Raw genomic sequence first — 27,602 nt, forward strand, 5'->3', positions numbered from 1 at the left:
GGCTGCCAGGATTAAGCCTGGACCAAACTTCCCTTCTCTAACTTGAACTCTCTTCCCTGCCCTGGGCTCCTTGCCAGAAAGAGAAAGACTCAGGGAGAGCTCAATCTTCCTCTTGGCAACCCTTATAAAAGTTGTCAGGCCTCTTTTCCTTTATTGCCCATCTACTTTTATGAGGGCCCCAGGTCCGTTAGCACTCCCCAGAATCCAGGTCCATGGCCATCCCTTAATCATCTTTATCATATATTTCTTGGGTTTGCCCCAGGGAGGAGATGTAACTTGAAGTGGCCCAGATGCCTGTGGTCAAGGAAGCCCGCAGTGTTTTGGTCCCCAGGGGTAACTGAACCTACAACTGGTTACAGGCTTGTCCTGTACTGCCCCCTCCTGGAGGAAGGCAGCATCACCTAGAACCTGTGTCCCAAACCTCAGGATCTTAGGTCAAAGTAAATCAAGTTTTTCCATGCCAGCAAAAGTGCAGTCAACTTTTCTCTCTATTACAGCAACCAGAAGAGAACTTCCAAAATACCTGTTGCTCATTTCCCAATCCCCAGCCAAACAAACCCAAGCCTCATACCTAGACAATGACAGCAGTCTCCTCACCTCAATGTCCTATTTCTCCCTTTCTCCTTCTGTGCTTAACACTGCTGCCCAAGAACCTCCAAAATGTCAGGCCAACATTTTGCCTGCATTCCTGCTTATCACTCCCAGACTTACCCAACCTGGTCTCATGGCCATGCCTCTGCTTCAGTCATGCTAAGTGGCCCTCCTGCATGCGGCTGACATCTTCCATACTAACAAGGTTTCATCCTTAGCATATCCTCTGCCTGGAATGCTGCCCAACTCTCCAGGAGTCAGCTGGAGGACTCTTCACTACATTCGTCCCTTGTTTATCACGGTTCAGTTCCAGACTCTAGCGGTTGCACCTGGTGTTGAAGGATTCCTGGGATGCTCAAATACATAGGCCTGCAGTCCATACGTACTTTAATTTTAATTGTAATACAGGGGTGTATAATTGACTCAGACAACTAAGCACGCACTGTATCATTTTCACTGTCTCGATCAACTTTTTAATGAATATATTTGAAAAAAAACACAATGGAGTGAAGTTGTGAAAGTCGAAGTGCGAAGTGGTGAGGGACGGCTGTACTTCCTAGTGACATAGTGACAATCACCCCCACCAACTGTGAGCCTTAGCTCTTCATAGCATGTGTCTCCTTGCATCGTGCTGCTTCTGCATTTCTCCCTTAGAGTGAGCTTCTAGTAGTAGTGATGACCTACTCTTTTCTGTGGCTACTCTCACCCACCCTGCTTAGAAAAGCCTGTCAGGTAATAGGCCTCAGGAATTGTAGACAGGTTTTTTTTCTAATGTGGTTACTATTTCCTACATTACCTATTGGAAAATAGGAACAGAGCTTCCTTATCAGTGCTGGCCTGATACATACCTCCAGCCCTGGAGACCACACAGCAAAAACAAATGCTTGACCTTCTTGGGTCAGGCCTTAGCCAGAGAGCCCCAGGGTCCTTAGATCTGCAGGGCTCAGGAAAGGGTGGAGCCTCCTTGGGGCCCAGGGTGTGGTCTCATAATAGGCCATTTCTTTCCAGGCCTCTACTTCCTCAACCATAAAGTGAGGAGGTCAAGCTCTGTTATCTCTAAAAAATCCCAGAGAATCTATGTTCATCCCTGTGGACAATATTCAGTCTGCATGGTCCCTGTGGACAGTGTTTTCTGGGGTGGTCAAATCACTACCCAGGGAAAAGTATAGGCAGAAAGAATAAATGTCCTGACCCCACAGCTTGTCCTGTGTCCTTGCCATGGGGCCAGTGAGCATCCAAGTGATCTCTAAAGGAGGGGGTAGTCTGGCTCGATGCCCATTTTCTTCTTCCACTGGGGCCTGCCCACCCTATCCCTTCCAGTGACATTGCCAGGCCACTACTCCAGGGGTCCCACATATGGCTGTGGACTTCGGACAGCCTCAGCTTTTTGGATCCTAATCTGTCCCTTTGTAGCTTCCTCAGCTTTCCATCTTGTTCTCCTCATCTTGATGCCTTTTATGGGAATCCTCTGCTAGGTCGTTGTGATGCAATGACAAAAGCCCTTGGGGAGTTCACAGTCTAGTCCTGAAGACAGTTAATAACCACAAGGACAGTAGTAGGTGGGTACTACAATGCAGGGCATTGCCAGGGAAAAAGGTGCTCTGAGTCCTCAAGGGTCTGTGTGCACTAGCCAAGAGATGGGGTGAGAGAATAAAAGCATTTTAGGCAGTGGAAGCCCCACATGCAGAGAGTGAAGGTATAGCTGGTCAGGGAATGACAGGAAACCACTGAAAGGCCACAAAGCAGCGGGGTAAGAGGAGCAGAGTGCTAGAAGGGGAGCAACACCATCAGGGGTTCTGTGTGTATGTAGCGGAATCATCATCCTTCTCTGTACCGCAGACCGACGCTCCAACCGCTGAGCCAAACCGGCCAGGGCGGAATCATCCTCCTTAATGCCTGATTAGCTTATAAGAGTCAACGAGCAAAGAACAGGGTGGGATCTGAGGTGACACCCAGGATTTTGGCTCGAACAATTGTGTAGATGAGATACAGGAGGAAAAGCAGGTTGGAGGGAGGAGAAATTATTAATTTAATTTTATATTTCCTGTGTTTATGGTGTCAGAATAACCTGCAGGAGGACCAGGAAGCAGCAGGATATGAGGGTTTCCAAAATGACCAGCACTGGCCGACTCTTCCCAGAGAGCCCTGAGAGTGAGAAGCAGCAGTCATCTGGTGGCTTGGCCACAAGGCTCCAGAGAGACCATTCACCACCACCACCATCCCCTACCTGCCAGGAAAAAGGCATTGATCCTGTCACCAGGGACCACTCTGGGGGCAAAATCTGGTCCAGCTGTGGTCTAACAATAAAGCCTTCCAAAGCTGCCAGTCTTGGGGCAGGCAAATGTACTCTGCCACCTCAGAGGGAGTATCCCAAATGTTGGTCCCCTCAAGGTCAGATCAAATGCAAGCCCCTTCCCTGGGAGACAGGAGCAAGGCCAAACACCTGCTACCCATGTCCTAACAATCCCTGCCTTTCTCTGCCACAAGTTCCTCATCACCTCCCTCTCCATCCTCACCGTTATCCTGTCTAATCTTCAAGTTTATTTGAGGAGACTTTAAATGCACAGAAGTAGGTCCCACCCCTGCAGGCTGATTCAGCTGGATCTGAGGTAGTGCCCAGGAATTGATACTTTCATCAAGTTTCTGGGTGATCCAGAGGACCAGTCAACGCTTCAAACCCTGCACTAGGGAATCCTCCACCCTTCCCAGGCTCTCCCTCCTCAGGCATCTTATTTGGGGAGTCAAGGTCTGAGAAAAGGAAAAACATTTATTTTCAGCAAGTCCTAGGTGCCAACTGGGGGCAGGGGCTGAATTCCCCCTTCACCTGGGGGCTGAAGCCCATAGGCTGCTGCTCTGGTTCAGGCTTAGGAGGAGAGGAGCCACCCATAGGATGAGACAGTCACTTGTACTGAGGAGAGAGTGGGGGTACAAGTGGGGCAGCACAGACACTTAGCATCTTGTTGATGTCCACCTGAGTTGTCTTATCCATCTCAGTCTTGAGGAGGCCGCTGACCCCCAAGCTGGGCAAACTCCCAGGCTCCTCTCCAGCCTCCTCTCCAAGGGGAATCAGAGCATGGGTGGGAGACACAAACATACTGGGGCAGGGCAAAGTGAGGCCTGAGCCCAGCTCACCTGCCACAGGCAGCAAGGCCGGCAGTTGTTCCACACATGCCTCTTCGGGGACCAGGGTCAGCTCTGACTCAGGTTCCACCTCAGCCTCAGCCTCCCTATCCCCTTCCTGGTTCAGCTCAGGGTTGCAATAGTTGATGTACTGGTACAAGGGCCGTAGGCGCTGGGCCTTTCCTGCAAGGGGCAGAGCAGGGGCTGGAGCGCCAAGTTGTGCCATATCAGGAGTCCAGCAGGCAGGGGGAAAAGGAAGGCCCAGGGACTGCCACTCACGCTCCAGCCCCAAGGTCTCTGAGGGTGTAGACACTGTGCTGGCCACAGCTGGGAGCACTAGGGCCCCCAGACTCTTGCGTTTCTTGGCTTTTTTGTGCTGTTTGGCAGACAGTGAGGGCTCACTCTGTCTACCCTCCAGGTCCTCCCTCTGCAGCGGCAGCCCCTGGGGCAGCTCAGCTTCAGCCCTAAGATGGGCTTGGTGGCTAGGCCCTGGAAGGCTGGGAGACAGGAGGCTTGAGGAGGCAGCCTCCAGCCTTGGTTCATATACCCTGAGCCTAGGGAATAGCTCTGCATGCTCACCGCCCTAGGCCCAGATTCTTGAACCTTTCCTGGTCAGTGAGGCCCCAGGCTGGACAAGGGCTGAGAGCTCATGTGAGCTCAGTCCCCTATAAGGCCTTGAGATTCCCTCTCAGGGACAGAAGGGGTTGAGGAGTGGTGGTGGTAGCAGGGGATCGGATGCACCCTGCAGGAGTGCAGGATTAGAAATCCTCTTGGGGCAGGACACCCCCACCCACCCCACCCCACCAGCCCTTCTGCTCCTTCCCTCTGAAAGCCTCCTCACTTGACTGGCTTCCTCTTAGGACCATGACTGGACCTCACAATGGAGGCCATAGGCCTGAGGCCTCTCTCCTCTAGTGCCTCCACCTCTGGCTTGAGTTTCTGTTCCTCCAGCTTGAGTTGTTCCTCCAGGAGCTCTGGCTTTGAGACTGGTCCTATTGGACACTTATCTTCACCCTGGGTCCTGCAGGCCTCATGGGCTGACACCAGGCCCTGGTTTCCCATCACTGGACTCTAGAGGTGACACATAGGTAACTGATCACCATAGCCAGATAAAGGATACAGAAATCAGTCATTAGACACCAAATACGGATGAAGGGCACCAACCCATGCCCCTATCCACCTGTGAAGCCTGTCCTGGCAGTTAGGGGCTCAACCCACAGAGTTTGGCCTCCTAGAGGGCCGAAGCCAAGAGTTTAAAGACTAAACACCCCTGAGGTTCACCTCAGAGCTCTGAGTGTGGCCACTGGGCACCTCTGAAAGTCGTGCAAGCACTTCCACCACCTCATCTTGGGCCCCTAGTCCCTTCTCCGCCTCTGCTGAGGTCATGGCTGCGAGGAGTCAGCGCATCCTAGATGGTTGCTGGGGGGTTGGAGTCGGGGCGGAGACGTGCCCTGAGGGACCACACAGGTGTTCCCCGGGAAATTAGCCCAGAGGCAAGGGCCGGGGTGGGAAGGAAGACTAGCGACCGCTCAACTCCACCCTGAACTGGAACTACAAGCCCCAGAAGACTTTGCGCCAGGGGTATTGGCCCCTGACCTCAGAGACGGAAATTATTGTTGCTAGACAACAGCAAACCTGTCGGGTGGCAGCTGCGGGCAGCAGAAAACTGCTTTGGTGAGACCCCAGCCCCGGTCTTGTGGGGAGGGGCCGTGAACGGATCAGGGAAGTGGGCTAGGAGCGGAGGAAACTAGTGCAGTCCCGGGACCAGGAATAGGGGGCACGGCCGGGGTCAAGGTCCGGTCCAGGGAGTAGGCACGGGGCTGAGGAAGGAGGTCCAAGACCCCAGATACACAGCCTGGCAGGTCTTGGTGCACTGTTACAGAGCGACGACGACGGCAGCATGTGCGAGGGCCCTTCTCGCATTTCGGGGCCCATCCCCCCAGACCCTACGTTCTGTCCTGACTCCTACCGACGACCCACCTCAGGTGAGTTGAGGGATGCCGAGGCCCGAGCAAGGCTTGGGTCCCGCTCCACCACTGAACCCCGCACCTCTGCCCCATCCGACCCCTCAGCCCAAGGGCGCCTTGAGGGAAACGCGCTGAAGCTGGACCTGCTGACTTCCGACCCGGACCTGGACGCCACTTTGCCCCTCGGCCCCTGCATCCGTCCCGGAGCCAGAGCGATCCTGGAACGTGGCCGTTGCGACGTTGAGGGCGTGCTGCTACAACTTGGGGGTATTTCCCTAGGCCCAGGGCCCTCTCCCAAGAGTAAGTTCTGGACAGAAGGGGCAGAGAGGCAAATCTGAGATTAAAAAACTGCTGCTCCTCCTGCCCTGACCTGGGTTGCATCTCTGAGTGTCAATTTCCCTACTATATAAAAAGGAAGAGGAGCCCTGGGCGGTTTGGTTCAGCGGTTAGAGCGTCGGCCTCCGGATCAGAGTCCGGGTTCGGTTTCCGCTAAGGGCACATACCTCGGTTGCAGTTCGTCCCCAGTCCCGGTTGGGGTCTTGTGGGTGGCAGCCAGTCGATGTGTCTCACTGACACCGATGTTTCTCTCTCTCTTCCCTCCTCTCTCCCTCCCTCTCTAACTGAAGATAAATGCAGAAGTGTCCTCCTGTGAGGATAAAGAGAGAGAGAGAGAAAAAAAAAAGGCCCTGGCCGGTTTGGTTTAGGGGTTAGAGCGGCGGCCTGTGGTCCAGAGAGACCCGGGTTCGGTTCCCGCTAAGGGCATGGACCTTGGTTGCAGTTTGTCCCCGCCCCGGTTGGGGTTGTGTGGGTGCCAACCAGACGATGTGTCTCTCTCACATCGATGTTTCTCTCTCTCTCTCTTCCCCCCTTTCTCCCTCCTGCTCTATAAAAGAAAGAAAAAGAAAAAAAAAGGGAAGGAGAAATGCACTATTTTCTCACACGAGAGGACTGAATGAAGTAGTCCCCAGCTCAGCATGAATTCATGTAGCAAGGAAACGGTGGTTGTTGTTGTCTGTTTTGTTTTTGTTAATTCTCACCAGAGGATATTTTTCCATTGATTTTTAGAGAGAGTGGGAGGGAAGGAGAGAAAGAGAAACATTGATGTGAGAGACACATTGATTGGTTGCCTCCCACACAACCCCGACTGGGAACTGGAGCCAGGCATCAAACCTGCAACCCAGGTAGTTCCCTTCACCAGAATCAATCCGGAGACCCTTCAGTCCCTGGACCGATGCTTGAACCACTGAGCCAAACTGGCTAGGGCAAAACATTTGTTTAGTGCCTACTGTGTGCCAGGCCCAAAAGATGCTATGAAAGCAGGTTGAAGACAAACATGGGCCATCATTAAGTCAAGGTGGGAAACAATAAACAAGTGAAATGAATATTATGTGCAAAATGATTAATGGTATACTTCACAATAAAAATGTAGAAAATAATCAGGAATAGAAGAAGATAATTACCATGTCAGGAAGGAAACAAGATGGTGAGGTCGAGTATCCATATAGGGTCTAACTTGGAGAGATCAGGCCTGTTTGTGAACTAGTATGAATTGGATGGCATGGGTTATAAGTAAGGCAGAGCCTGGCAACATCTTTTTTCAGGAAAGGACCCTAAAGACCATGAGAAGGAGAACCTGAGGAGGATCAAGGAGATCCAGAAGCACTTCCGTGAGCAGGAGCGCAGCCGGGAACAGGGCCAGCCCAGGCCCCTGAAGGCTCTGTGGCGCTCACCTAAGTATGACAAAGTTGAGTCCCGAGTCAAGGCCCAGCTGCAGGTACCTGCCTCAGGGAGCCAGAAGTATTGTCCATCTTATTTGCCAAGAGGCAATTATATTCTGATCTGAGTTATGGGAAGGGAGGAAAATCACAGAGGACTAAGGTAACAGGATACAGAGATAGCTCATTCTGCTGCAGGGGATTCTCAGAAGTGGTGATGGCTGAGGGGCAAGTAGGAATTAGGCAAGGAGAGAAGATAGAAGTCCTAAGATTGGAGGGAGTGTGGGCAGTGGGGATATTGTGTACAGTTTACTGTAAGGGGGTAAGAGCATGAGGGTAGGCTAAGAAGTCAGCTGGACCTATATAAACGGCCACGTAACACACTTTTCAATCTTTATTTCTAAGAGCAGTGGGAAGGTCAGGGACGGGGGTATGGTGGTGGGATTCTGTCTTGAGTAGATGGTGGCATCATTTCTCTATCAAGGGGTCTCAGAAAGAAGAGCAGAATTGAGAGAAAAGACAATAAGATTACATATGGATGTGTTGAAGCTGCAGCATTTGTGGGACTCCTAGGTGGTGGGAGTGTGTCCAGGAAGCAGATGGAGAATCAGGTCTGGATCTCAGAAGTGAGACACAGGAATTATTGAGGATCAGGCTGAGACCAGGGAAATGACCCTGGAGTTGAGGTCTTGGAGGCCAGCTGTCAGTGACCTTGATGGGGACATGTCCAGGAAGCTTGGCTAGGAAGGAGAGAAAAAGAATGGTAGCTGGAGCCAGGACTGAGGTAGGAAGGATTGTTTGTTGTTAAGGATGTGAGACATGTTTAAATGCTGATGAGAAGTGCTCCTTCAAGAGGGAAGAAGTCCATAGAGCTGGGGATAGAGGCTCAGTTTTGAGACCTTGACCACAAACTACTTATCCCTCTTTTATGCTCTGCCCTCCAGGAGCCTGGCCCTACCTCTGGGACAGATACTGCACACTTCCTGCGGGCACACTCTCGCTGTGGCCCTGGACTCCCACCACCCCGTGTCCACAGTCCCCAGCTAAATCCACCAGATCCCAATGCCAAGGTGAGAGTATGTATGGACTAGGAGGTGGGGCAAAGATCCTGGGGGGGTTCTGGGGCACAACACAGTGCTGTCTTCCCATCACGCTTGCCATGTCCTGCAGGGACCAGGCCTGGGTGTGGACTTCATTAGCCACAATGCCCGCACTGCCAAGAGGGCCCCCCGGCAGCATTCCCGCTCGCTGCAGGTCCTGGCACAGGTGTTGGAACAGAAACGGCAAGCCCAGGAGCACTACAATGCCACACAGAAGGGTCATGTGCCCCATTAGTAGGTCCCACTGCCCAGCACCTGGGGTGAGGGGTACCTGTGGCTGGTGGGAGCCAACACCTGCCCTGGGATCATCAACCCTGAGCCTGTGCATCCACAGCTTATTGGAGCGTAGGGATCTGTGGCGACGAGAGGCTGAGGCCCGCCAACATAGCCAGCCGGACCCTGCCATGCCCCCTGGCCACGCTTGCATGCCTGAGAACCAACGTCTGGAGACACTGAGCAATCTGCTCCAGAGTGAGTATGTGGGCAAGGGGGACTGGATGAGGGACCCACTGAGAACCATGCACCCCTGCCTAACACTAACTGTTCCTGGGCTCCCTGTAGGCCAGAGCCAGCTGCTTCGTGAATTGGTGCTGCTGCCTGCTGGGGCAGACTCACTGAGAGCCCAGGGCCACCGTGCTGAGCTGGACCGGAAGCTGGTGCAGGTAGAGGAAGCCATCAAGATCTTTTCCCGCCCCAAGGTCTTCGTGAAGATGGATGTTTGAGCCCTTTTATAGGGGTAGTAATAGAGGTCCTTGCTGAGGATTGCTTCATGGTTGCAAAGGACAGGGTCAGGCCCCATCATAGAGTCCAAAGACTGGAGCAGTGAGGGGACAGTATCCCCAGAGCACTTTTCCTCGTCACTAGTAGCTTCAGAAGGGTCATCCTAGCATAGCCTCTTAACCCCTTTGTCAAAATTAAACTTTTTGTACACAGTGGGATTTGTTTCCATAAGAGTTTTTCTTACCCTAGAAATTCCAAGCCTGGTGACCCTCCTTGACTGCAGAAAGATCTCTCTGCTGCCCTTACTAGTCTTGCCTCATGTCCACGACAAAAGGCAAGATGGTGGGATCAAGGAGGAGGCTGGGACTGGGACACAGAAGGACCATAACTGCATTTGTAGAAAACCTTTAATGTTCCCAAGACTGAGTGGGCCCTGTGAGCAAGCTAAAACCCCCACTGGGGAAGTCCCCTGGAGTGGCAAGGGGCTGCTTCCTTGTGTGTCAGAGGCTGAAGCCACTACCATCTCCTCGCATGCCACTCCCCCAGCCAGAGCTGGCTTGCTCCTTATCATCCAGGGATGGCAGAGAGCTGCGGGCACTTGGAAGTAGGCGGCCTGGGTGCAGGTCCCAGCATGGAGGAGGCCCCTGAGACAGCCCATTAGAACAGGGAGGCTGGCGGTTCTCAATGACCAGATCACTACTGTCATCATCACTATCAGGCTCAGCAGGCCCAGGCCCAGCAGAGGAAGGCCCTGTCAGACGCCCAGATGCCCCACGCACCACATTATTACGCTGATTGGCTGGCTTGACAGTGACAACGAGGTTGTGACTGTTGGCGACCATCATGTCTGTCACTTGGTCCAAGGTCTTCCCAGCCACCTCAATGCCATTGACTTCGAGGATCTCATCACTGACTGCCAGCAGCCCTGTACTTTCAGCCAAACCCCCTCGTACCAGGCGGGAGATGAAGATGCCTGGGACCCGTTCCAGGCCCTGGGGAGCTACACGCATGCTCATGCCATCTCGGATGTAGAAACCTAGGGGGCGGTCAGAACCATGCTTGTGCAGCCGCACCCGTCGGTGGGTCTCAGGCAGTAGGTCCACATCTATGACTGAAGAAACCTGGCGGAAATCTTGGGGCAGGCTGATTAGGAGGGGTGGCCGGGTGCGCAGAGGTGCCACCGGCCGAAGTAGGAGCCCTTTCTTACGCCGCTGCAGAGAGTTGGAGGCAAAGGCCAGGCCACTGGAGTCAGCTTCTGCTGCAGGAGAGGGGAGGCACTGAGATCAGAGACCCTGCTCTCTCATTTGGGCCCTTATCCATCAGGCCCAGGTGAGCTTAAAAGGGACACTGTAGCTCTTTCCTAGCACCTGGAGGTCAGGCCAAGGGCAGGGGTTGCAGAGGGTAAAGCCTGGGCACCCTGGGCACCCTGGGCATGAACTAATCCCTGTAGACCTACCCTATCACCATATCCCACAGAGGCTGCCCAATGTACCCCATTCTCCTCACCCCGCTTCTGCACTAGCAGGCGCAGTGGAGGGGGCCCACTGGCCAGGGCCCGGTGCAGGCTGTCGTCGTTGGTGAGGGGCAGTAGGTCGCCGTGGGCATCTGTATAGCCAAGCAGCACGTCCAGGCCCGGGATCTGATGCACCACACGCAGTAACCTGGAGAACTCTTGGAAGCCGCTCACTGAAGCGCGAGGCAGCGCGAAGCGTCGGAACTCGGCGTCAAACTGGAGGCAGGGAGTAGGGATAGAGAAGGAGTCAGGACGGTGCCTGCGTCCTTTCTCAACACAGGTCCGAGGGTGGCAGGAGTGGGAAAGCGGGCTGCTGCAACAGCTGCAGCCTTGTGCCCAGACCTCAGCTCCAGTACAAGGGACGCTGTCCAAGGTCTTTTCCCCGCCCTCCAGGTAACCCAGGCCACAGAGGGACTCTAGAGGCCAGGAGTGAAAGGAAGAAGGATGGGTGCAGGAAAGCAAGAAGAAAAGCCGGAGAATGGGACGTGGAGGATAGAGGAGAGAAAAAGGTGGTGGGACCAAGGAGCCAGGAAGGGGAAAATGAGGAAATTGGAAGCACCTAGTGCCAAAGCTGGAGCTAGAACTGGAGGGGCCCTTACTTTGCTCTTCACCTCCACGATGCTGTCGGGACTGCGCGCCGTGTTTCTCTGTGGCCTGGCCATGGCGGGGCCAGGCGGGCCCGGGACGGAGCACCAGGCGGCCCGCCGAGGCGCAGGTGCACAGCCCGGCCACCCGGCCGGCCCGCGCCACCCCGCCCCTGGCGGTAGCACTCGCCCCGCCCTCCCATCCAGACCCTGACGTCAAAGGGCCTGCTACGGAGAAGGGAACGCGGAGTCCCGTTTCCTAGGAAACGGTGATGGGCTAGAGACGTCTTCCTGTGCTCTTACGTCATTACGCCACGGTCCGTGCGTTCCTGGAGGCCCGGGGAGGGGCTCGGCCAATCCGAGGGGAGAGTGATGGACGTGATATTTATTGAGTGCTGTGTAATATTCCTACTGGCCTTAGAAGACTGCTAATTTTGTAGATAAGGAAACTGGGTTATTATATTTGGTGACTCCTTCGGGGTCACACAGCATTGAAGTGGCTCGAGCCAATTCGCTCTTACTACCCTAGGCCGCAGCCTCAAGCCCCCGATTCCTCCCTCTCCATCTGAGCCAGCCCTTAGCCCCTTCCTGCCTGGTGCCAAAGGAGTTTTGACGAACGGCCCCAAAACGGGGCTGCTGCTTGGAGAGATGAGCATTCAGTCAACCCAAAAGGAATGTGCACGAAGTTCCCAAACAGTATGCACTCGTGCGCATGCGCTGGCATGCCCATGGGCGGGGCCTCGACCTCAGGTCCCGCCCCGCAGCCGCGCGTTTCCTCTTCCGACAAAAAGCGTGGCCGCAGCGCCCGCAGAAATCCTGGGCTGGTGGTGCTCCTTAAATTTAGCAACGGGAATGGCAAGTTTGAGGAGCGTGGTACTACGGCCCTGGTTTCGAGAGCTGGTACTGGGGTCAGAGAGGCTCTCAAGTCCACGGGCCGGGCAATTGCTCCAGGTGAGTGCTCCCCAACCCCCTCAGGGCCCGGAGACCAGGGTGGGACCCCAAGGTGGTGGGACTGACGCTCGGCACCGTTGTCAGGTGCTGCAGGAGGCCGGGGTCCCAGGCCCGTCCCAGGCCCCTGATACGTCTGATGTCGGAGCCGCGCTGCTTGTGTCCGACGGGACCCACAGTGTCCGATGCCTGGTGACGAGGGAAGCCCTGAACGCCTCGGACTGGTGAGAAAGGCACCTCGGGGTCGTAGAAGATTTGAGCCCAGTGTGGAGTTTGAGGCTTGAGCCCGAGGTGGGCGGGCCCCAGGAGGGCGGGACTGTGTTCCCGCGGGCTAGATAAGCTGTGAGGATCCTGCTCTCCGCAGGGAAGAGAAGGAGTTTGGCTTCCGAGGGGCTGAAGGCCGGCTGCTGCTGCTGCAAGACTGCGAGGTCCGAGTCCAAGTGGCAGAGGGCAGCTCTGTGAGTGGTGAGGCTGGCTTGGGCGGGTTACTGGGCCTGACTATGACAGCCCCTGAGACCCGTCCCCAAACTCACTCACCCCTCTAGCCTGCGGAGTTCTACCTCCAGGTGCACCGCTTCAGCCTAATGCCCACAGAGCAGCCCCGAGATTGGGTGACTGGTTGGTAAGTGATGCCTCCACCCTCCACTGTTCTCCCTAACTAGGCCTGGCTGGAGTTGGCATAGGCCTTTTGGGTGGGAGGGCTTGGGCCTCTAATAACATTGACTGCTTATCACCATCTTTTTCTAGCAACCAGGACCCAGATGTGCAGAAAAAGCTCAAAGACTGCCTGGAGTGAGTCTGGGGTTGGGCTCGGGATTGGTGTGGCTTAGTCAGAGGATGGCAAATATGTTGACAGGCCTCAGGATTGTTCCTTAGGCCTGTCACCTCTGTTTACATAGGGAACACCTCTCAGAGTCCACATCCTCCAATGCAGGTATTTGTAGGGGTTGACCCTAACTCTCTGTAGAGTCTCTCCAGCTATCACCTTCTGCTCCTTCAATAAGTCTTCTTTCCCATCCACACTACCCTTCCTCCTCTTTGAGCTTCAGCCCCATCCCCTGCCCCTCTGACCCCAGGCCTTTCACTGTCCCAACTTCTGGATGAGGTGCAAGAAGAACAGGAGCATCAGGGGGCACTAGTGCGCCTGGCTGAGAGCTGCCTGATGTTGTCAGGCCCTTGTACAGCACCCCCACTCACCCGATGGGCCACCTCAAGCCACTTGGCCATGGTCAGTCTGGGGTTCCCTTGGAAAATGTCAGGGTGAGGGAGTTGGGCAAGGTCCAGGCTAACAGGTCACTTCCACAGGGAGAAGCTGTGTATACTGTCCCCAGCCCATGGCTGCACATCTCTGAGAATGACCAGCAAATCCTGAACTCTCTGAGCCCTGGTCAGAGGACACAGGGTAAGGAACACTAGAGAGGTCCAGAGGGCAATATCCAGGGGCCTGGTGCCTACAGTGCTAATAAACCTTTCCTGACCCCTAGGCCCTGAGCTGCCCCCACCAGACCCAGCTTCTTTTCAGGAGCTATCGCTGACCCTGTCCTCCTCTCCTTCCTCACTCAGTTCCTCAGGTAAGGTGGTGCTGAAGCTACAAACACTTAACTTCCTGGGCTACTCAGGATGCTATGAAAAATAAACACGGTCCCTGGAGGCCTGCCTAAGATCATAGGCCACTCAGCTGGTCTGAGCTGAGAGGGCTATGCTCACAGTGAGTTCCTTCCTCCCCAGGAACACCTGCATTACCCAGCCACACGTCGTCAGAGGAAAGTGGTACCGGTGTCAATCTTCTGCCTACCCTGTCCTTGGCTGCTCCAGACACAAGGCAAAAGGGCAGCTTCCAGTCCCGACCAGCCATCTGCTCAGCCTTTGGCGCCCTGCCCCCTCATTCCCTACACCCCAGTCATGTACCCAACTTCCCACTCCTGAGTTGTATTCCAAGTATGTCACCTCTTGGTCACATCCCCAATCCACATCAGGCCCATGTGACTAGCCCCCAGCCCCAGAAATCTAGACTGGAGTTCAAGGAGCTAGAATTGCCACCCAAGAACTGGCAGCATTCTCCAAGGATAGGAACCACCAAGGGAGTCCTCGAGTCCAATCCTGTCTGGGTGAGCATAGTCCCCCTACATTTGGAAGGTAGTAAGTGGTAAGCCTTTGATAGAGCTGGGAGAGGGTACTGGGATAGTCTTGGATGGGGTTAGGGGTCTTTGTTGGCCCCTCTCCAGACACCACATCCTCTTTAGGACCCCCCAAAGAAGCACCGTGACAGTTCCACTTTCCAATATGCCTATGACCCACCTTGTACTTCCCTCTGTGCCCAGGTCCAAGCTGCCAGGTGAGTGCCTAGGGCTGCTCCACTCTTGGTCACCAGTCCAAGTTTTCATTGACCTACAGCTTTGGTTCTCTTCCCAGGCTCCCTCCCCAGCTCCTGGCCTGGGCCTTGCATTTTCTGATGGAGCCACAGCCAGAATCTGAGCAAACCCAGGTGTGAGGAGTCATATGACCACATGGGAGAATGTGTGCATACAGGTCCATGCCTGTGGGTGGACAAACAGTGCTCCACACTCTGCTTCCTTTGATTTTTTTAATAAAAATAATCTCATGCGGCAGGAAAGGAATGGGTCAGGGGTTGGGTCCGCTGCCTCTTTGGTCTGTGGCTGGGGAGGGTGGGCTCTGCCCAGGGCTGGAGAGCTCTGTATACTGTGGGAGCAGAGGCTCAGCTCCAAGGCCAGATCCTGCAAAAGAAGAGGGGGAGAGAAGATCAGATTAGACTGAGTAGTCCTGCTACCCTAACAACCAATCGCTGCAGCCCCTTCTTACCTAGACTTGGTGACAGGGGTGCCTCAAGCTTTGGCTTTCTCTTGAGGACAGGGGAACGCTGTAGCCGTAAAGGCCGTTCTGAGGGACACAAAGGCATGTGGTGGGTGGTTAAGGGCTTGCTGCTGTCCCCAACCCTCCACCCCCAGTGTGTGCTGGCATACATGCATGCACATACACATTGTTGCCTTCAGAGCCTCTCCCTTCCCCTGTATCCTCCCACCCATGGCAGAGGTTGTTCTTTTGGAGGTGGAACCAGGGCTAGTTGGAAGGGCTGTCAAACCCTTCTGACTCCCTGATTTCTCACCCCTCACACCACCAGTGGCCCCCTCCAAAGACCAGAACCATGAAGAGAAACCTAAAGCCCACCCTTTCCCATCTCCTGCACTCAAGCATACATGGAGGTGTCTCCTCTCACCAGCAGGGGCCTGGAGCTGGTCCTCATGCACAGACACTGCTCGTCGCCCTGCTGAGAGAGGCCAAGGCCTCAGCTGGCCATCTGGGGGAGGCCAGGGTATCAGAATATGGTCCCAACAGCTGCCCCCACTCCAGCCCTTTCTACCTTCAGGGTCTTCAGAGGACCTAAATTCCCAGCAGGGACTCCTCTGATCCCCAGCCCAATGCTGATGTGGGGGTTAGTGTGCCTGTTTACCTTCATTTCTGGGGCCCAAAAAAGGATCCTCTGGGAGGCCCAGGCTGTCTGGGGAGGGACTGGCTTTTCGGGGGCTGGGACAAGGGGAAGGGGGTCCCGGACCATCCTGTTGGCCCCAACCACGGCTCCTAAGCTCTGCATTCAGCTGCTGCCCCAGTGTCTTCCAGGTGGCAGACTCAGGTCCCTGGCCCCCTGGCCCAGGCCTGCAGGAGGGATCTGCAAGGAGAAGGGTGTCAGCCAAGACCTGAGCCAGGCATTGGAAGTAAGCTTGACCTGCACATCCCCCAACACAGCCACCCTCACTCACCAGCAGACACAGAATGGGTGCGGGACTTGATAGAGATAGGAGGGGCCTCTGAGGAACTGTCCATAATGTCACCTGCAAGGTAGAACTGGGGACTCAGGCACCAGACCTTAGGGATGAGGGGAAGAAAAACCTGATCTCTCCCCTTGCATCACCAGAAGAGCAAGTCCCTTGGGGACTTATCTCTAAGGACATCCCCCTCCCTCAAATGTGCTGCCCTAGCCCAGTATCTCACCATCTGAGCCAGCCTTCTTGATCTCTCCATCTTTGCTCTGTAGGAAACAGGGAAGTCAAGCTCAGCCATGCACTGCCCTCACCCTAGCCTTGTTTTATTTATTCTTTTTCTTATAACTTCCACTAAAATGTGGGCTGGGCAACAGCATGGCAAACCCAGTCCTGGCCTTAGAGCTCAAAGTCTGAGATGGTGGACAACTAACAGACATATCCATATGCATGCACAGACACAGATAATGGTTTCTTAATTCTCTGATTCACTTTCTAATACTGTGGTTCATACTAGGGACTGTGATCAGAGTGGCAGTAGCCAGATAACCATGGAAGAGAGTCAGGGAAGACCCTCAGGAAAATGCAGGGAGGGACAATGAGGAACCTAGTGTAACCCACAGGTGGTGATGAAGGGCTGCAAGTGGGTCAGGGAGGTGCTCTAGATAAGAACATGTGCAGAGGCTGTAAGATGCAATCAGGAGTGGAGAGCAGTAAGATGAAAACAGTGACCAGGGCTGAGACCCCACAGGGTCTTGAGTCACAGGAGTCAGGGCAGTGTCTTAAGAGGAAGCACCTGGATGACTTGCTGTTTCAAATGTAGGTAACAAAGTCAGATTTCCTTTAGATATGCAGAGAAAGGGCTGTCAGCTCCAAGGAGGAAATATCAGTGGCCTGGGCCAGGGCAGAAACCAAGAGGAAAGAATGGTTGATCATTGTTTTGAAGAGGAGGGGGTGGAACTGACAGACCTGTGTGCCATGAGTCTCCTGGTCACATATGTCACCCACGACTACCACAAGGCACATGTCACTGGCCCCCTCACTTTGCACTTGTGTCCCTCCAAACTCACTTGTTTCCTCTTTCCTTCGGCACTCCCACTGCCTCTGCTCACGCCAATCCTTTGCAGCATCACTTGTACCCGCTGCTCAAAGGATGGGGCCAGCTCTGTGTCTCCTCGCTCCAGGGGCCGCCTCTGGGGAAAGGGATGCCAGAGTGGGGAGAGAGCCCAGTGCCCTCAGTTCCAGCAGAGTCCTCACCCCCATCACCAAGCCTTACCTTGTCAGGTCTGGTACCCAGTGTTGCCTCCTCCTCCTCAGCAGGTAGCAGTATCATTGAGTAGGCCTTGCTTTCTCTAGTGTAGCGAGGCCGGCTTCTTTGGGCAGGGTCAGGGCTGCTCGTGCCCCCTTCAGCTCCACCAGGCTCCTCCCCACGGCCAGGACGGGCTGGTGGCCGCAGCAGGTCCCCAAGTGTGGTTTTTCGAGTGCGGGAAGCTGCCCCAGGGCTGGTCTCTAGATCAGGCCGAGCTCCCCGGGTTGAACGAGGTTTCTTGAAGGCAAAGATGGTGCCCAGCTTCTTTCGCAGTGTACGGGGGACAGGAGTGGTACCACCCTCAGTGGCTGGGTCCTCCTCAGGGGCCCAGCTGTGGGAACAGCCAACAGTAATCAGGAAGGCCCATGGGGCAGCCCACCCTTCCCCACCCCCTGCAACTGCCCCTCACTCACAGGCGATCCTGCTGGATCAGCCTTTTGGAGAAGAATTCCTCCACGCCCTCGTCCACACGGGCACTGAGCCCATTCCCTTCCTGCGGCAAGGCTGGGGGCACCTGGGGGACATCACACAGTCAGGGGTTAGGGCTGAGTACAACTGTGACTTCTCCCCACTTCCCTTGTCCAAAAGTCTGCCCTGGGTAACTCCAGAACCTGGGAGCTGGGTGATTGATTCTAAGGGGCTGCTGACATACAAGCTCTCCCCTGTCCAGCTAGAAGGTAAATACTGATTTCACACACCCAGCCCACACCCATTCTTGTCCCATGAAGTCTACACATCTTGAACCACCTGGTCACTGGCAGGCTAGAACCTACACATCTCCTGGGTCACACATTCTCACCTGCCACCCCCTCTGCTCCAGTTTCCTGCAGTATCCCTCACCCCCACCCCCACCCCCACCTGGCCTGCTGATGCTCAGCAGCACAAGCCTGCTGCGTCAGGGGGGGGGGGGGGGGGGCGACGACTCAAGCTAGCTCCTCCTCCCCTTCTGCCCTGTGCCCACTACCCTGCCAGTACATGGCTCCACACATACATCTCCCCACACATACACCATCCAGATGTGCAGTAGACAGTATTGTCCCTGCAGTCGGGGAGCCCAGTACCTTTCAGTAACCCTGGGGGATGTTGAATAAGACAGCCACCCTCTCTTGCACATCCACCCATGCAGCAGTCCAACCTAAAGCAGGATTCTACACCCAGGTGCACCCTTAATGAAGCCCACACACCCATGACCCTGCATGGGATTACCTGGGGTAGTGGGGTGGCCAAGGAGAAGTCAGGATGTGGCCAGGTGGTTTTGGGCCCTCACAACCCACCTCCTTGCCAGCCATCATCTGTGAGGAGCAGAAGGGCCACCCACGACCCCCAATTCTACCACCTCTGGAGTGGGGGAAGGGCGCTCACCTGGGGGCCCCCAGGCGGTGGGCGGTGGTGGTGCTGGCGTCGGGGCCGTGGCCGGGCCCTGGTGGGATGGTGCAGAGGCTGCCCAGCTGGTGGCAGGTCCATGCGAGGCAGCGGGCCCGCCAGGGGCCCGGGAGCAGCGGGGCTCGGAGAGCCGCGTGCAGATGGGCCCGCCTGCGGCTCCGCATCCTCTCCAGGAGCCGCCAGCTCGGGCTCCGGTTCCTCAGCAGCACCTGAGGGGAGAGCACCAGAAGAGCACAGAGCATGGAGCTTGGGGAGGTGGCAGTGGCAGCGCTGGGGTGGAGGGGGACCCGCCCAGGGCGCGGGGAGGGGCCCGGCAACACGGCCCGCTCCCCTCCCCCCGGCAGCCCCTCCCCCGCCGTCGCTGTCCGTGGTGCTGAGCTCGGCCCCGAGAGGCGCGCGTCCGCACTGCTGCCAAGCATGCGCATCCTGGGGGTAGGGAAAATGCGGGGCAGGGAGGGAGGGTTGGCTGGTGGAGACCAGTGTCGGGACCCTGGTCTGCTCAGGTCCTGCACCAGACCACAGCAGACCCCAACCTTGCAGGGTGCACAGTGGTCCTGGCCTGGTCCAGGCAAGGGTCAGTGAGTTTCCAGGACAAAAGGGCTGAATAAATGTATCCAGGTGTTCAGGTCTATTGGAGCTTCAGCCCAAGTCAGTAACTCCCTTCCCCCTAAGCTCTGACTTACTGTGAGTGGAGGGAACCATGTGAAGACAGTGGTTGGACTCAGGCCTTTTCTGTGGAAGACTGTCATTCTGTTGGGGAGGGCACAAATTAGGCCTGGGGCGAGGGAGCTGCCTCCCTACTTTCCACACTCCAGAACAAGATGGGAAGATCTGGGGTTTCAGGCCTAGAGTTCTGGCATCACTTACCTTCTGTTCCTCTTCATCCTCCTTTTCCTTCTCCTCAGGAAATAAAAGGTCTCCTAATTTACCAGGCCCAAAGAGGGTAGGCTGGCCTTCTTCCAGGGCCAGTATGGCAGAGGGCATTGCCTCTGTTGTCTGCTGAGCCAGACTCTCCACCTGCAATACCAGGCACCGCAGAGGTGGGCAGGTAGGGCCCCAGCCATAGTCCCATTAATGCCAAAGGAACCTTAAAATATCCCTGGGCTTTATGACCCCAGAAGACATTACAGAACCTCTGTAAGGCAGTGTGAGTGTGTGAGTGAGTGTGTAATTGCACAGTTTTCCCTCACCAGTCGATCCTGGGCTGCACTCAGACCCTCCAGAGCTTGAGCCACAATGCTCTCTGCCAAGGACCCTGTGACTGACAGCCGCATGTCTCTGAGGGCAAGAAAGGGTAAACGTTAGTGTGCTGTCTCTGCCCAGCTCAGCCCAGCCCCACCCAGCCTACCTGAGTCTACTAAAGGCATCTTGCAGCAGGTGCTCTGGGAGCAGCTCTGGGAGACCTTTTGAGCCCACCAGGACCCCCTCTAGCTGCTCCCTCCATCTGGGTCCCTGCAGCATCTGTGGACAGAGGCTCCTTGTTGTGTCCAGTGTGGCCTGAGTGAAGTCCTGGGCAAAGGTCAGAGTGTGGTGAGGGCCCAGACTGAATGGCTTAAGGCTCTGACCTCCACAGAATATTAATTCAGGAAATATCACAGTCAAGCCTATGGGATGGGGTCAAGCCTGCATATGCAGATGGGACTGGGGCAAGGGTATCATCTCACCTGAATGTCCTGGTGGCAGACCTCGACCACCTGCCCCAGGAGGCCCTCCAACTTCTGCCTCAGCTGCCACTGGTGGCTTGGGGAGCTTCCTGCCTCATACAGAATGGGGAGAATCTGGAGACCAAGGAGGAACAGGAATTGCAAGGTGACACCTAACTTAGAGGGGAAGGATCCTCATAGTGGGAGGGTATGCTCACACTGAGAGAGAAGTTGGCATTTTGGATGGCATCCTCTGCCTGGTGCACAGCAGCTTCACCCTGGGGCCCAGCCCCACAGCCCAGCAGCTCCATATGCTCTTGCACCGACTGACACAGTTCGTTCACTTCCTGAGGAGCGTCAGAAAAAATTCCCAGTCTGTTCCCCTTCCAGTCCCCCAAACCCTGACTGCCTCCTTCCCAGGGTCTCCAACAGGGGGTGAGGTCCTGAAGCCAATACCATTAGGCCAGCCTATCTGTTCAAGGAGGGAGAGCAGTGTCTCCTTTGGCTCATTTCAGGGATTTTATATGTACTTCCTAAGTACAGAATAGAAAGAGAAGGAGCTGGTAGTCATGTTCATGTTTTATTTGATTATTATTATTATTTTTTTTATCCTCACCCAAGGACATTTTTTCTTTTTTCGTTTTGTTCAGATAGAGTGGGAGGGAGAGAGAGGAAGAGAGAGAGAGAGAAACATCGATGTGAAAGTGACACATTGAGTGGTTGCCACCCACATAACCCAACCAGCGCTGGGGACAAACTGCAACCAGGTACATGCCCTTAGCGGGAACCGAACCCGGGTCTCTCTGGACCGCCGGCCAATGCTCTAACCAATGAGCCAAACCGGCCAGGGTTCATGTTTATGTTTTAGAAGCTCAAATTTTTTACCATCTACCTGGAGGATAGACTGAGAGGTGGGCAGAAATGGGAGTGAGGCACCATAGAGGAAGAACCAGGAGGGGCAAGGGAGAGTTGGGATGGGGGTGAGGAACAAGACCAAAGAAGTCTATGCAGGTTTCAACGTGGCCAGGAGAGACCTGGTTCAAACATGTCGACAGCACTTGGTGGGTGTGGGCAGTAGTGAGATTGGGCTCCAGGGCAGAGAGAAGAGTTTGTAGGAGATAATGAGATCAATTTGAGGATATGTAGAGTGTGAAGCCCCTGTAGGATGCCTGGGTCAAGATGCCTAGGCTCTGGAGCTTGGGAGAGAAGTGGGATTTGAGAAAGGAGAGGTGGGAGTATTTCTCACAAAGAGAAGGTAGTGGAGGGAGATGAAGCCAGAAAAAAAGATCACTGGATTGGCCACAACAGAGGTCAGTGAAGGGGAAAGGGAGACCTGTGACTGAGGTGGGGCTATAATGGGGGAAGGGGAGATTGACAGATTTTAAAATACCTCCCATCTTTAACAGGAGAGCCTATTTAAATGCTTTTTAAAAAAGGCAGCCAGTTGTGCTATTTGGGGGAGCTATTTCAGGAGCGGTTGGTTTCTTTCCAGACTAAGAAGAGAATTGTCTCGAACAGTAGGATTTAGGCACTCTGGCCCCAGGAAAATCAAACCTTCAGACTCATGGAGGCTCCCAAGTGCCACAGTTCTCCCCATCCCCCTATCTCTGTACTCAACATTTAGGGAGGGGACACTGACCTGCTCAGAGGGGTTAGAGACCCGACCTAGTGGCTGCTGGCAGGAGGTGCTGGCAGGAGAGGGGTGGTCTGTGCGGTTGTTCCTCAAGAGACAAGCTTGGATCTGGGGACAAGGGATATTGATAATTGGTGGGAGCAGGGGACAAGGGATATTGATAATTGGTGGGAGCAGGACCAAGGCGCAGAGCAGCGGAGAAGGGAACCCTCCCACCTGATGCACTGCACGTGCTGTCAGTTCCGGGCGGCTGCGCTGCGCCTGGGCCACGTCGGTCAGTGGCAGAGGCATGGCTTTCAGGCTTCGGTTCTGCTCCAGGGCCTGCGCCACGTCCATCAGGCCCAGAGCAGACGTGTGATTCCTGTCCCAGACCACAGACCTGGGCCGGACAGGGCTTCAGTCGGGGGCGGAGCTCCACCAGGCCACACCCAACCCAAGGACCTTGTTTATCGGCCTCTATTCAGCCCCACCCCTTAGGTTATTACGCTCCTCCCTGCCACGCCTTCCTCCCTGTCGGTCCCACCCCTCTGACCCCGCCCACCGGAGTCTGGTGTTAACCCGAAGCGCCTTGGCCAGCATCTTGGCACCCGTGTCCCCAATGGCGTTGCCACTGATATCCAGGGCTGTCAGGTTAGGATTGGTGGCCAGGGCCCGAAGCAGGACCCTGGCACCCAGCTTCAGCCGTGACTCAGCCACAGACAGAGACTGCAGAGGCTGGGGTTAAGAGAAAGCCATTTGTGGGTTAGAGTCAGGGGTCAACAAGGAGGGTAGGCCACAGGGTCTGAGGAAGCGGAAGTCAGAGGGGTCACAGGGGTCCACTGACTGAGGATCTCACATGGTCCTGTGAACTCACACAATCGTCATCCTGCATAAGCTGGACAATCCGGTGCAGAACGTCGTCCAAGGTCTCCCTGTAGGCACGGGCTACGGTTGGCGGGGGAGGGCGTGTGGTGGGGTGCTGTCTGGGAGTCCCGGGAGTGGGATGGGGGCTCACTTGCACCGGACATTGAAGTTCCTTCCAAGGGCTACATGTCGCAGGGACCGACTCCTCCCAATGGCCAGCACCAGAGTCACCATGTCCGACCCAAAGCCTGAAAGTGGTTGGGTTCAGCACAAGTGAGGCCGCGGGGATGGGGATGGAGTGGGAATTGGGTGGATAGTGGCAAGATGGGTTTCCAGGTGGCCTCACCATTATCCGACAGATCCAGGGAGCTCACTGCGCCAGTATCGCACACTAAGTCCTGTATCACCTGAGCGCCCACTGAGCGCAGCTGAAGGTGGAAGGTGGGGCGTGCTCAGGCCAACAGGCCACAGGTGGGGAGGATCAGTCGAGGTCAATGGCTCTGCGCCCCCTCAGCCCCACTCCCAGTGTGTGGGCCCAATGCCTGTTCCTGTCAGGGCTCCGCGCTCACCTCACAAGCGCTGAGGTCCAGGTGCAGGTCGCCCAAGTGCGTGTTGAGCGCGAGACCTTCCAATAGGGCCCTGGGAGGGGATGTCACAGGGAATGGCGGGAGCTGGGAAAGGGGACCCCAGGACGCGAACAAATACAAAGAAGGAAGGACCAGGATGCTTGGGAGGTTATGGGTCCGATAGGAGCGGGGTGAGGCGCTGGAGGCGTGACCTGGGTGGTGGCTGCCCAGGCCGGGGTCGTGGCCATGGGCAGCGACACTCACCTGAGCGCGTCTGGGGGCAGTTTGCAGCCCGCCAGTCCCAGGTGCCGAAGCGATCCCACGCGGCTGAGGAAGAGTTGCAGCGCGGCTGGCGCAGCCCGCGACTTCCTGAGGTGCGGGAGGGGAGGAGTGGACTTCCAGGCGCAGGGAGGAGGCTCCCAGCAGTCTCCCCTCGACGCACCCCGACACGGCCGGCCCCACTTACGTGCGGGAGAAGACGTTCCTCGAAGCGTCGAGGTGGGTGAGGCTGGCGCAGCAGCCGCGGGATAGCGCGGCAAAGAGCTGCAGGAGGAGGATGTAGGCTGCATCGTCCAGAGGACTGAGCCTTCCCCACCAGACTTACCCTCCGGTCTACCCATCCGGGCCTCAGGCCCAGCTACCAGCCCTACCGATCATGCCCCCACCCCCACTGACCACCCCCTCACAGTGTCCAGGGCGGTATCGGTGCCTGCCAGATTCAGGAACGTCAGAATATTAGGACGGCTCAGGAAACTATAGAGTCCCTGGTGGCAAGATGGGATGGAAGAGAGGAAAGGAGTCAGGGATCACCTCATCAAGAGCTTTCTGACACCCCACTGCTTGCAGCGCCCCCAATCACTGCCCCTAAAGACAATCACTCACCCCATTGTCCTCCGAGGCCCCAAGTGCCCCCGGGTTCCCAGAAAGATCCAAGTGGGTCAGGGCAGAGTCAAAGGCCACATTGGAAGCCAGTGCCCGGCCTAGAGCCTTCATTCCTGGTGGAGGAGGAGGGGGTGACTCAGTGATCAGGCCAACCCATGCTCACTCCACCAACCCTTGGCTCCACCTACCTCGTGGTGTCAACCCTGTCTGTGCTAGGCTGAGTCTCCTCAAGGCTCCAGGACGATGCTCTAGGTGTCTGCTGAGTGCAGCCATGCCTGGGGAATGGGTCAAACCTGTGGGTCTCGCCTTTTCCAGCACCAATCCCTGGCACTTCCCCAGACTCAGCCATACCTCGGTCATCCAGCAGGTTCCCTGCCAAGCTGAGCTCTCGAAGCCCAGAGCTGGAGTGCCCTGCCAGTGCCTGGGCCAGTCGCCGGACAAAGTCTCTGGGGACCAGACACCAGGCATGAGATTCTGACTCTGGATTTTCAACTCTTCCCAATCCCAACTGCCTGGACTCCCCACCTTAAGCCTTCCCTGTCCCCTTTACCCTCTCAGGCCACAAGTCTCCAGCACCAGCTCTTCCAGGTGGGACGACTGACTCATCATGTGCAGAATCTGTTCCAAGACCTCAAGGCTCTGAGAACCAAATTAAGGGCTCAGTGGGCTGCACCCTGGTCTTCACACTCTTGACCCCCCCCCCCCCCCGCTCCTACACTCTCACCAGCTTCATGTCCACACAGGAGAGACACCGGAACCACAGGTTGTAGGACAGGGCAGCCACACTCAATGCCAGGTCCCTGGGTGGGAGAAGGGCCAGGGACAGAGCTAAGGGTCCTCCAGCCAGACCTCAAACCTAGTATTTCCTCAATGGAGAGGCTGAGGCCCAGGAATATGGGTCATGGGATCTTCCTCCCTTCCCAGTCCTGGCGGGCCACACACCGACTGCTCAGATGGCTGAAGTCTCCTAGGCTGAAATGGTGGCAGCCTTGACGATGGTAGATGGTGTCCACATCCTGGACAGGAAAAAAAAAAATGTCTCCAACTGGCTTGGGCCACAAGGAGCAGGGAAGGACTCAATTAACATGGGGATAAGATGTCTCCAGAGCCCCCCAGAGAGGGCCCTACCCTCACCCACTGAATCTCCTCTCGGAAAGGGAAGCCATTGTAGTCGCACAGAGCCTCGTATGTCTCCAAGAAGCCACCTGAGGAGGTGCCAGGGGTATGATAATGTGGGGTAGGGGAAGGAGAGAGACAAAAGATAAAGGAAGATCAGATCCAAGCCAGGTGGTGGCTATACCTTGAATGGCTCTGTTCGGTTTGGGAGACCTCCAAATCCAGGGGTCTGGGGCTACAGGAAGGGGTAGGCTGGAAGCCCCATGTGGCCCCATTTTGGCCCTTACCACAGGGGCTACTGGGTGAGGTAGCCTCTGAGGGGCTACTTTTCTCCAGACGAACCAGCATGGAGGGGGGTGTGGTCCTCCGGAATAGCTTCCTGAGGAGGGGGATAAAGGAGAAGGGACAAGGGACTTCTAGCCTCTGGGATGTGAAGCAGCTCACTTGTGTCTCCAGAGCATTCCCTCCACTGCCCTCCATCCCTGCCAGTCCCTTGCAGTTGCTGGGCCTCACCCAAGGGTGGAGCGAGGAAAGACCTTCTTAATGGCCACAGCAATATGTTGGGCCAACTGTTCCAGGGCAGCCACACCAGGAAACTCCAGGACCAGCTCAGGCAGGGACTCTAGCTCAAAGGTGACCTGGGGAGAGCAGGTGGCTGGGCTGGATTACATGTGTGGGGGCAGGGGGAGTGGAAGGTGAAGGCAGGCCCTAGCGGGTACTGAGGGTCTCACCTGAGGAGGTGTCTCCTGCAGTGCCATGGCCTGGACCTCCAGGTAGCTGAATGTGCAGTCCACCTGTGGAGTGCCTGGATCAGCCTAGACCAAGACCCAAGACCCACCCTCCTGGGAACCCATTCCTTTGTATAGCCTGGAGCTCAGAGCCAGATGGGCCTAGATCCCAGTCCAGTCTTTTGCCTGGAGACCAGTGCTGTTGGAAGAGCAGAGCCCACAGGACAAGAGGAAGAGTGATGCAGATGCAGCCCTCTTGTCAAGGAAGCTGCTAGAGGGCAAGGTGGGTGGTGGCCAGGCCCTGGGACTGACTCACCCTTAGTGGGAGGCAGGTGTGGAGCAAGTAGGCTCTCCATCGTAGCAGTGCCTGGGGGGAGGGGGGAAAGAGTGGGGAGAGTGTCTGACACCCTGGTGTGTGAAAGCTCTTTCTGCTTGGGCCACAGTGCCCTCCCCAGCCCTGTCCCTCTGCCATACCAGGACATGACCTTGCTCAGCACCCTCCCGCTCTGGTAACCAGGTTTTCAGCAGCAGTTCTGCCTCCTTGGGCCACAGGAACCTGGTGATTTCTCCTGTGGAAGGGCAGCCTGCTAGATGATGGGTCCTCCCATGGAGATCAATTCATGCCCATGGTCTATACTTAGGGGCCTGGCTCATCTATGGGCCAGCAAGGAGGGAGTGGAGTGGATCTTGAGGTAGCAAGTCCTCCAGAGGAGCAGAGAGAAATGCTTGCAGGGCATCCCCAGGGCACTGGGTCGGCCTCTGGTTTGAGGGCCTGCACTGCTTCCTCCCAGCCAAGTAGGCAAGAAGGGCCAGTGCTTACCTCTCAGCTCACAGGATATGCCGTCGGGCGTCTGGGCCATGGGGCCAGGCCAAGCGGCCAGGGCCACCCAAGGATCTCTGACGAGAAACTGCAGCTGGTAGGCGCGCACAGGAAGCCTGGGGCCCCGGCCTGCACTGCAGCCACCTGCTCCTCTTGCAGCGGAAGATACGCACTGCTTCCTGCCAGGCCGCCTCCCGCCCTGCTCCTCCCCGCCCTGGCCTCGGCGGGTTTGGAGATGTTGTCCGGGAACGGGAGTGTAAGAGGGGGACAGAGTCCATCTGCCTGTCCACCCCGTCGCGCAGGAGCTATTCTGTAAGGCCAGACATGAGGTGGGAATGTGGTGGGCAGGGTAGCACGAGTCACATACCTTTTATGGTTTCTAGCCCTTTACTTCTACCCCATACTGCAGTCCCTTCCGCGAGCACCAGGGGTTGCTGTTTGCTCGGGGATTCCCCCCTGGCCCACCTGGATAGTACCCTCCAAAGCCCAGCTGGGGAGGTGGACACAGGGACTGAAAGGAAGGGGTGTCTGTTCAGCAGGAGAGTGGGATCTCTCTCAACACAGGGTCCTAAGCTGGAGGACCTGGAGACTGTGACCCCACTGGGGATCCAGGAACTGTTAAAAGGTGGAAAAAACACCAGATGG

General features: G+C 56.0%; 5 protein-coding genes across 8 annotated transcripts; 2 read left to right on the forward strand and 3 right to left on the reverse strand.

Annotated features, from left to right (window-relative positions):
- Nucleotides 1-3,490: 3,490 nt before the first annotated feature.
- CUNH16orf86 (chromosome unknown C16orf86 homolog) lies at nt 3,491-5,097 on the reverse strand. Its single transcript, XM_036273900.1, has 4 exons — nt 4,993-5,097; nt 4,553-4,782; nt 3,991-4,208; nt 3,491-3,894 (listed from the first exon to the last, which is right to left on the reverse strand). The coding sequence occupies exons 1-4, from the start codon at nt 5,095-5,097 to the stop codon at nt 3,491-3,493; spliced, it is 957 nt and encodes a 318-aa protein (XP_036129793.1).
- A 227-nt stretch (nt 5,098-5,324) lies between these two features.
- ENKD1 (enkurin domain containing 1) lies at nt 5,325-9,420 on the forward strand. Its single transcript, XM_036274830.1, has 8 exons — nt 5,325-5,385; nt 5,574-5,696; nt 5,784-5,978; nt 7,280-7,452; nt 8,338-8,463; nt 8,564-8,727; nt 8,828-8,964; nt 9,055-9,420. Exons 2-8 carry the CDS (start codon nt 5,612-5,614, stop codon nt 9,213-9,215), a joined length of 1,041 nt encoding a protein of 346 aa, XP_036130723.1. The 5' UTR covers nt 5,325-5,385; nt 5,574-5,611; the 3' UTR covers nt 9,216-9,420.
- A 180-nt stretch (nt 9,421-9,600) lies between these two features.
- Nucleotides 9,601-11,477, reverse strand: PARD6A (par-6 family cell polarity regulator alpha). Of its 2 annotated transcripts, none has more exons than XM_036274829.1 (3): nt 11,326-11,477; nt 10,720-10,942; nt 9,601-10,468 (listed from the first exon to the last, which is right to left on the reverse strand). In XM_036274829.1, the coding sequence occupies exons 1-3, from the start codon at nt 11,386-11,388 to the stop codon at nt 9,714-9,716; spliced, it is 1,041 nt and encodes a 346-aa protein (XP_036130722.1). In that variant the 5' UTR covers nt 11,389-11,477; the 3' UTR covers nt 9,601-9,713. The 2 variants fall into 2 exon arrangements, with proteins under 2 accessions (XP_036130722.1, XP_036130721.1); XM_036274828.1 differs by having other exon boundaries at nt 9,603-10,471; nt 11,326-11,466.
- A 627-nt stretch (nt 11,478-12,104) lies between these two features.
- On the forward strand, nt 12,105-14,860 carry ACD (ACD shelterin complex subunit and telomerase recruitment factor). 2 transcript variants are annotated; one of them, XM_036275524.1, is made up of 12 exons: nt 12,105-12,261; nt 12,346-12,482; nt 12,623-12,716; nt 12,804-12,880; nt 13,006-13,050; nt 13,158-13,192; nt 13,335-13,486; nt 13,564-13,660; nt 13,743-13,829; nt 13,987-14,366; nt 14,502-14,593; nt 14,671-14,860. In XM_036275524.1, the coding sequence occupies exons 1-12, from the start codon at nt 12,163-12,165 to the stop codon at nt 14,747-14,749; spliced, it is 1,374 nt and encodes a 457-aa protein (XP_036131417.1). In that variant the 5' UTR covers nt 12,105-12,162; the 3' UTR covers nt 14,750-14,860. The 2 variants fall into 2 exon arrangements, with proteins under 2 accessions (XP_036131417.1, XP_036131418.1); XM_036275525.1 differs by having other exon boundaries at nt 12,623-12,686.
- Nucleotides 14,861-14,868: 8 nt separating this feature from the next.
- Nucleotides 14,869-27,310, reverse strand: CARMIL2 (capping protein regulator and myosin 1 linker 2). 2 transcript variants are annotated; one of them, XM_036275526.1, is made up of 39 exons: nt 26,958-27,310; nt 26,612-26,706; nt 26,454-26,504; nt 26,141-26,203; nt 25,923-26,047; nt 25,697-25,788; nt 25,428-25,498; nt 25,236-25,309; nt 25,018-25,093; nt 24,844-24,932; nt 24,645-24,739; nt 24,482-24,568; nt 24,294-24,406; nt 24,098-24,175; nt 23,878-23,954; nt 23,676-23,780; nt 23,415-23,484; nt 23,192-23,273; nt 22,997-23,093; nt 22,856-22,913; nt 22,544-22,716; nt 22,219-22,381; nt 22,009-22,110; nt 20,588-20,716; nt 20,391-20,504; nt 20,075-20,235; nt 19,917-20,004; nt 19,594-19,743; nt 19,410-19,476; nt 18,706-18,935; nt 17,757-17,857; nt 17,311-17,674; nt 17,105-17,227; nt 16,267-16,303; nt 16,035-16,106; nt 15,728-15,943; nt 15,494-15,574; nt 15,079-15,156; nt 14,869-14,993 (listed from the first exon to the last, which is right to left on the reverse strand). In XM_036275526.1, exons 1-39 carry the CDS (start codon nt 26,995-26,997, stop codon nt 14,881-14,883), a joined length of 4,200 nt encoding a protein of 1,399 aa, XP_036131419.1. In that variant the 5' UTR covers nt 26,998-27,310; the 3' UTR covers nt 14,869-14,880. The 2 variants fall into 2 exon arrangements, with proteins under 2 accessions (XP_036131419.1, XP_036131420.1); XM_036275527.1 differs by lacking the exon at nt 15,494-15,574.
- Between the last annotated feature and the right edge of the window lie 292 nt (nt 27,311-27,602).

Source organism: Molossus molossus, unplaced genomic scaffold (assembly GCF_014108415.1).
Source record: "Molossus molossus isolate mMolMol1 unplaced genomic scaffold, mMolMol1.p scaffold_m16_p_21, whole genome shotgun sequence".
In the NCBI taxonomy this organism is placed as follows: domain Eukaryota; kingdom Metazoa; phylum Chordata; class Mammalia; order Chiroptera; family Molossidae; genus Molossus; species Molossus molossus.

Coding starts and splice junctions, on each gene's coding strand:
- CUNH16orf86 (XM_036273900.1), bottom strand. CDS start 5,097: ATGACCTCAGCAGAGGCGGAGAAGGGACTAGGGGCCCAAGATGAGGTG. Junction 4,783..4,992: donor GCCACACTCAGAGCTCTGAG/GTGAACCTCAGG, acceptor TGTCACCTCTAG/AGTCCAGTGATGGGAAACCA. Junction 4,209..4,552: donor CCTAAGAGGAAGCCAGTCAA/GTGAGGAGGCTT, acceptor CCTGTCTCCCAG/CCTTCCAGGGCCTAGCCACC.
- ENKD1 (XM_036274830.1), top strand. CDS start 5,612: ATGTGCGAGGGCCCTTCTCGCATTTCGGGGCCCATCCCCCCAGACCCT. Junction 8,464..8,563: donor CACCAGATCCCAATGCCAAG/GTGAGAGTATGT, acceptor CATGTCCTGCAG/GGACCAGGCCTGGGTGTGGA. Junction 8,728..8,827: donor AAGGGTCATGTGCCCCATTA/GTAGGTCCCACT, acceptor GTGCATCCACAG/CTTATTGGAGCGTAGGGATC.
- PARD6A (XM_036274828.1), bottom strand. CDS start 11,388: ATGGCCAGGCCACAGAGAAACACGGCGCGCAGTCCCGACAGCATCGTG. Junction 10,943..11,325: donor TCGTGGAGGTGAAGAGCAAA/GTAAGGGCCCCT, acceptor CCCTGCCTCCAG/TTTGACGCCGAGTTCCGACG. Junction 10,472..10,719: donor CCTGCTAGTGCAGAAGCGGG/GTGAGGAGAATG, acceptor CCTCTCCTGCAG/CAGAAGCTGACTCCAGTGGC.
- ACD (XM_036275524.1), top strand. CDS start 12,163: ATGGCAAGTTTGAGGAGCGTGGTACTACGGCCCTGGTTTCGAGAGCTG. Junction 12,717..12,803: donor AAGTGGCAGAGGGCAGCTCT/GTGAGTGGTGAG, acceptor TCACCCCTCTAG/CCTGCGGAGTTCTACCTCCA. Junction 14,594..14,670: donor GCCCAGGTCCAAGCTGCCAG/GTGAGTGCCTAG, acceptor TTCTCTTCCCAG/GCTCCCTCCCCAGCTCCTGG.
- CARMIL2 (XM_036275526.1), bottom strand. CDS start 26,997: ATGGCCCAGACGCCCGACGGCATATCCTGTGAGCTGAGAG. Junction 26,505..26,611: donor CTGAGCAAGGTCATGTCCTG/GTATGGCAGAGG, acceptor CCCTCCCCCCAG/GCACTGCTACGATGGAGAGC. Junction 20,236..20,390: donor TCTGCCACCAGGACATTCAG/GTGAGATGATAC, acceptor ACCTTTGCCCAG/GACTTCACTCAGGCCACACT.